Source organism: Biomphalaria glabrata, chromosome 15 (assembly GCF_947242115.1).
Source record: "Biomphalaria glabrata chromosome 15, xgBioGlab47.1, whole genome shotgun sequence".
Lineage (NCBI taxonomy): Eukaryota > Metazoa > Mollusca > Gastropoda > Planorbidae > Biomphalaria > Biomphalaria glabrata.
Window position 1 is genome coordinate 19,527,307 of NC_074725.1, and position 5,849 is coordinate 19,533,155.

Here is a 5,849-nt window from a genome sequence, read left to right on the forward strand (position 1 = left end):
CAATCCAGCGTCTTTATAATCCACGTAACTATCGTAGCTGTTGATGATATTAAACGTATCTATTATCTGAACACGAAGTCTTCCTTTGGATTTGTACAACGTATATATAAGTAAAAGGCATACACAGCACTTGAAATCAATCCTGGAATTTGGAATATAGTGAAAGTGTGATGACACAGTTCTTAAGTTTCAACTTCCAGACCAGGACCGAATTGGGGACAGGACAGGCGCGTCCACTGCTCCAGGGACTCCATAAGAAAGGGGCCTCCACAATAGAGATTCTCAAAATGTTGACTTCAACAACTTAAAAACATTTAAAAAAAAACATGTTTACCGACACTACTTTAAGGGGGATGCACAGTGAGAAAACATAGATTTAGGTCAAAAATATCGATATTTTAAAATTAATTGATTTTAATAGTTTAAAATGTCTAGAATACGAATTCCCTATCAGAATACTAAAAAAAATACGTTTTATACATCAATTTTGTATTTTAAATGTAGATATATAAGCAAAATGTTGATGTTTTGGTGAAAAATCAACATTTTGTAAGCTATAGTTGATAAGCTAATGTACGCTCTCATCCCTAACAGATGGTATCGATACAAAGGTCTACTTTTCTAGTTCCGATTATGTGCATGGTTTCTCATTCTATAAATAAATAGTACTGCAATAAACTTTCAAAATACGTCACTACCTCTTTTTTTTCCCTATATCCTCATATACACACCCACAAAGCCATATTTACGCATGCGCACCATCAAAGCTTCTCTGGATACTGTACATACACGCATGCGCACTGAAAAAGCTTCCGTAACAACAAAGTATGCACGCATGCGCACATGACGTGAACCGGTCCTTCTGTAAACTTCCTCACATCAACAATCGATTCATTATTGAAACTCAGAAATGCCAACAAAAGGTTATATGTTTGGAAAGAAAAAACGTTACTGTAAGCCCAGAGGACGACATGCTTCAAAGACAAATGCACAATTACAAAGGTAAGTCTAGATCTAGAGTTTGCTTTTTTTTTTTATTTACTAGACAAGCGTGTGCTGACACATAAAATTGATAAAATAATGAAACCTTGGCTCTTTGAGTTCGACAACGTGTTTATCCAATGAATCACATCTAGATCTAGAATCTAGATTCTATAGACATTAAATAAATATCATGAAAATGATTGCAAACATAGAGATCTATCCTTTTATAGATCTAGTCTATATTAGGAGCATAGATCACATTAGAACTAGATAATCTCTAGAGATTAGATTATCATGTATGATGATGTATTGAACAGTATTGTAGGACTTCAACTTCAACTCAAGTCTTGGTCTTAGTTGTTTGTTTTTAGATCTAGAACATATTGTCATATATAGATCTACATTACATGTAACATGTCTCTATACATTCTTTACTTTTTATGATTAATACAATATATGATTTCTAAAATGCATTATAAAATTTAAAATAATCTTCATGTTGTGATAGATGTGACGTGTACTTTCATACTATTGAATTTTTTTTTAAAGACCCTCTAATTTATTTTTTATTTGTTTGCAGCTCTGTTTTGGATACAGCTGGATCTGAAGCAGCAACAACACAGCCTGCAAGTGCAGCTGAGCGAAAAATATCCCTTACTGCAGTTACTAACGCTGATAACACCAATAAGAGGCTGCCTGAAGATTTCATATACGTCATGATGAATTCAATGCAATTGACCACAATGGTCTCCTTGTTGTCCACATTGCTTTGACAACAAATTAACTATGTGCATCACACAATCAAAAGGCATGGCTCATTTGATTAAAATCAAATGCCTAAATTGTGAAACATATTTGTGGTCCGACTGGACCTCAAAAAAAAGTAATGATGTTCATCTGGATATTAATGTCCGCGCTGTCGCTGCATTAAAAGAATCTGGAATCTCGCATTCTAAATTTGATAGGTTTTGTGGACTTATGAGTATGCCCTGCATGCACAGAAATACTTATAACAATCTAGCTAACATAGTCAATACTGCTATAATTGAAGCTGGTGAAGAATGTATGATTAGGGCATCTGCTGTTGTGCATGGAAGAAACATTTCACAACCTCTAACTACAGATGAAAGAATAAGTTCAACAGGCTGTCCTGTTATTACAGTTTCTTTCGATGGGACTTGGCATAAAAGGGGCCACTCATCTCATTCAGGAATTGGCACAGTTATTGATTTTGATACTGGACTCGTCATCGACACCGAAGTCCTATCAAATTATTGCCATGTTTGTGATTCAAACACTGCAGAACTAAACTTTGATGCCTCTAAGCATATGTGTCAAAAAAACTTCAGTGGCTCAGCAAATGCAATGGAGGCCGCAGCAGCATCCAAAATCTTTTCGCGCTCTGTGGCATCCAGAAAACTTGTTTTTGGCACGATGCTGTGTGATGGCGATAGTAAATCGCATTCATCTGCCATTACCAACTCAGGATATGATGTAGAAATCTTAAAAGAGGACTGCATTAACCACATCTCAAAAAGAATGTTTAATGCTTTGAACAATTTAAAAATGTCTAACAAAAAAGAACTAAATTATAGGCTTACAAAGCCAAAAATTGAAAAAATTACAAATTACTATTCCAAAGCTCTGCGCCAAAATGCTCCCGACATTCAAAAAATGAAGCTGGCTGTTATGGGCTCATTTTTTCATATGATGAGCTCAGACCTAGATCATAACCACAGGTTGTGTCCTGATGGCGCTACATCTTGGTGTCACTTTAAGAGATCAGAGGCACTAAAACAGCCATATAAAAAACACAACCAGACCATCACATCAGAAATAGGTAAACTGTTATTTCCTATAATGAAAAGACTAACAGACACAGATCTGTTAAAAAGATGTTCTAGAATGGGAACACAAAACGCCAATGAATCTTTTCATTCCCTCATTTGGCAAAGATGCCCCAAAACAGAATTCGCAACATTAAAAACGGTAAGGGCTGCGACATACCTTGCTGTTTTGGCCTTCAATAATGGACCTGTTGGCATCAGATCAGTTTTTGACATATTAGGCATTCCCTGGACACTAAAGAACATTTCTTCTAGTGAGAAAAAGCAAAATGTCAAACTACAGCTTGTTAGAAAAAGAAAATCAATCGCATTAGTGTCCAGGAGAAAAAACTTGAAAAAAACGAAGAATTGAGCATGAGCACCGGGCAGAGGTTCTAGAAGGTCCAACCTATCAATCAGGTCATTTTAATGAATAGTTTTTTGTTTTTTTTATTATCTATTATGTTGTTTTATGTAAATATTCCCTTTTTTTTCATTTTTATGGTTACAATAAATATTTTATATCATTTTAAAAACTTTAAATGCGTTTTTCTCAAAATGTATTTTTAGGTGCATGTTGTCCACAAGAATCTCAAAATCTTTAGTTCTGTATAAGTTAGACTAATAATTTTTCACATGTAGTTTATTGATAGTATATCATAGGTAATAGGCTGCAAAAATTTTCAATATGTATAATAAATTTCATTAAAAAATAAAAATAATGATGTGACCTCAGATGAAAAATGGGGTCGGAAAAAAATAAAAATTTTAAAAATTCATAAAAATAAAACCAGTAATAATTTTCAAAACAAAATTAGCCAGTTACCTATGGGATTCAAATATCTATCAGGTGCAATCAAAAAATTAAAAAAATTTTGAGTACTTTAGAATATTTTAAGAATTTTGTAAACATTGTTTATTTTCAAGATGGCCGCCATTTCCATAGCAACCCAAAAGGCTACACTCATAAAATGTGTATGGTTACTCATGTCTCTATATGTTCTATCAAGTCATGCATAAAGCTTTTCTATTTATCTGTAAATTACAAAAATTGAAATTTCATTGTGCATCCCCCTTAATTCTTACGATTGACCTTCTGGCGTGCTCATTATATATGTAGTTTAGGATGTACGGCCCTGATTCAACTCAGGCCCTCACCCTCCAACTACTCAAAACCCAAAACTATAGAAGTAGAAAATAGATGAAGTTTACCTCCATTTCTTTCTTCTAATATACGGCATGATGTTGGAGATTGGTTTTATAATTAATAAGTGGATTAAAGCTTTTGAAAAAGTGTGAGGGGCCACCACAAAATCTCTGCCCCGAGATCTCCACCTACTTAAATCCTGCCCAACGATACAGCTGTAGTTTCTTAGAGTAGACGTTGAATTATCCTTTTAAACAACAAGCATCCAAACTTCAATGTAAGTGTAAGCAGAAACACAAGATGTCAAGTTAAATTGTTCCTATTTCGGTTTCAACACACACACACAAATTACATTATGAGTACTAGTATCAATTAGTTTGGATCAGTCATGTAATTAAATTTGTAATAGATCTAGACTAGCAAGAAAAAATAATTTAAATAACTAAAAAAAAGGGGAGCGACTTAATTTGAATGCATGGTTAAGGCCAGTGGCGTCACTAGAATCGGTGTCTCCCGGTGGGGTAAGCTCGGGGTGTCACCTCCCTCCGCTGGAAAAAATAATATCTCCCTATAAAAACAAATAATGCTTGTTTATTTTGTGTCGAACAATAAAACTGTAAGCTAATTAATTGATGGTTGCAACCGAAAAATTGTTTTTGATTCTTTTTTAAAATGTCGTTGTTTTTGACACTTTATCAATAGTTATTACATAGATTAAACATGTAAAATCATGGAATTGAGAAACATTGAGTTGATCATATTTTTTTTTAGAGATTATTTAAGAGCTCCTTACGGAAATAGTTTTAAATTATAGGCCTACGAGTGTTTCTCTGACTTTCTCAGCTGCTTCCAAAACGTCAATTCAAGCACTGCACAGGTTGACGTCCTGCCAAACATCGTCGAGCAAAGTCTGGAATACCGACAAAGGTTGTTGATCAGTTTTGTAGATTTAAAATAAAGTTTGATAGCGTCCATTGGAATCACTCTGGACAATAGCAAGAGCGTAGGGCATCTCGTAACAAAATGTCCAGATTCAGCGATATCTCTAAAGCAAATCAAACTGTTGTGTGGACTTCTTCAACTTCCAGACGGATATGAAGTTAGGATGTATCTTGTCCCCATTAATCTTTCGTGTAGCCATTGACGATGTCATAAAAACACATTAACTCTTGCTCTCCGTAATTATTTTCCTCGTTCCGATAGAATTATTTCTTTTTGCTCATTTGTATTTCACTATCCTGTTAGGATTAAACTTCAACAACTTTTCTGTTTGATATCAGAAAATGTTATACTTTGTATCGAATTAAAGGGAAAATAATTCTCTTTTTACACCACACATGTTAAAGTTTATAAATCCAAAAAATCAATTTAGTTTAATGGGGTTAAAATAACGCATCGTTAATTAGGAGAGAAAGAGTCTAACAGGCTGCATTCGGGTTCCCATGGCGTAAACCAAACCAAGTTGGATTTTGCAGACGACATAGCATTACTTCGAAACACAATTAATTGTATACACGAGGTGAAGGATAAAGACGCCCTCAAAGTTATGCATATTAGATGCAAACTACTCAGTAGCCCCATCAACATTGGTCATACATATCTTGAACAAATAGAGAAATTAACCTATTTTGGCGCAGTGTTATTTCATGCGATGGAATAGCAGCTCAAGGTGTTGCATGTCGGATTGGAAAGCAGGAGCCGTCTTTAAAAAAGTACGGCCTATCTGAACAAACAAATCAATTGGCCTAGAGATTAAGATCCACCTACTGTGATAGTAAGTGTATGTGTTTTGAGTGGCTAGTAGTGCAGTGTGTGTGCCTGTTCTATGAAATGACCAGTGGACCTTGAGTGTACATGGTTGAGTGAACAGCAGTGTGTCAGGACTGTGTGTA

General features: G+C 34.8%; 1 protein-coding gene across 2 annotated transcripts; it reads left to right on the top strand.

The window, feature by feature from the left end:
• Positions 1-545: 545 nt before the first annotated feature.
• Positions 546-3,353, top strand: LOC129923093 (uncharacterized). Of its 2 annotated transcripts, none has more exons than XM_056012361.1 (2): positions 546-1,002; positions 1,565-3,353. In XM_056012361.1, exon 2 carries the CDS (start codon positions 1,771-1,773, stop codon positions 3,181-3,183), a length of 1,413 nt encoding a protein of 470 aa, XP_055868336.1. In that variant the 5' UTR covers positions 546-1,002; positions 1,565-1,770; the 3' UTR covers positions 3,184-3,353. The 2 variants fall into 2 exon arrangements, with proteins under 2 accessions (XP_055868336.1, XP_055868337.1); XM_056012362.1 differs by having other exon boundaries at positions 1,565-1,906.
• The last annotated feature ends 2,496 nt before the right edge of the window (positions 3,354-5,849 follow it).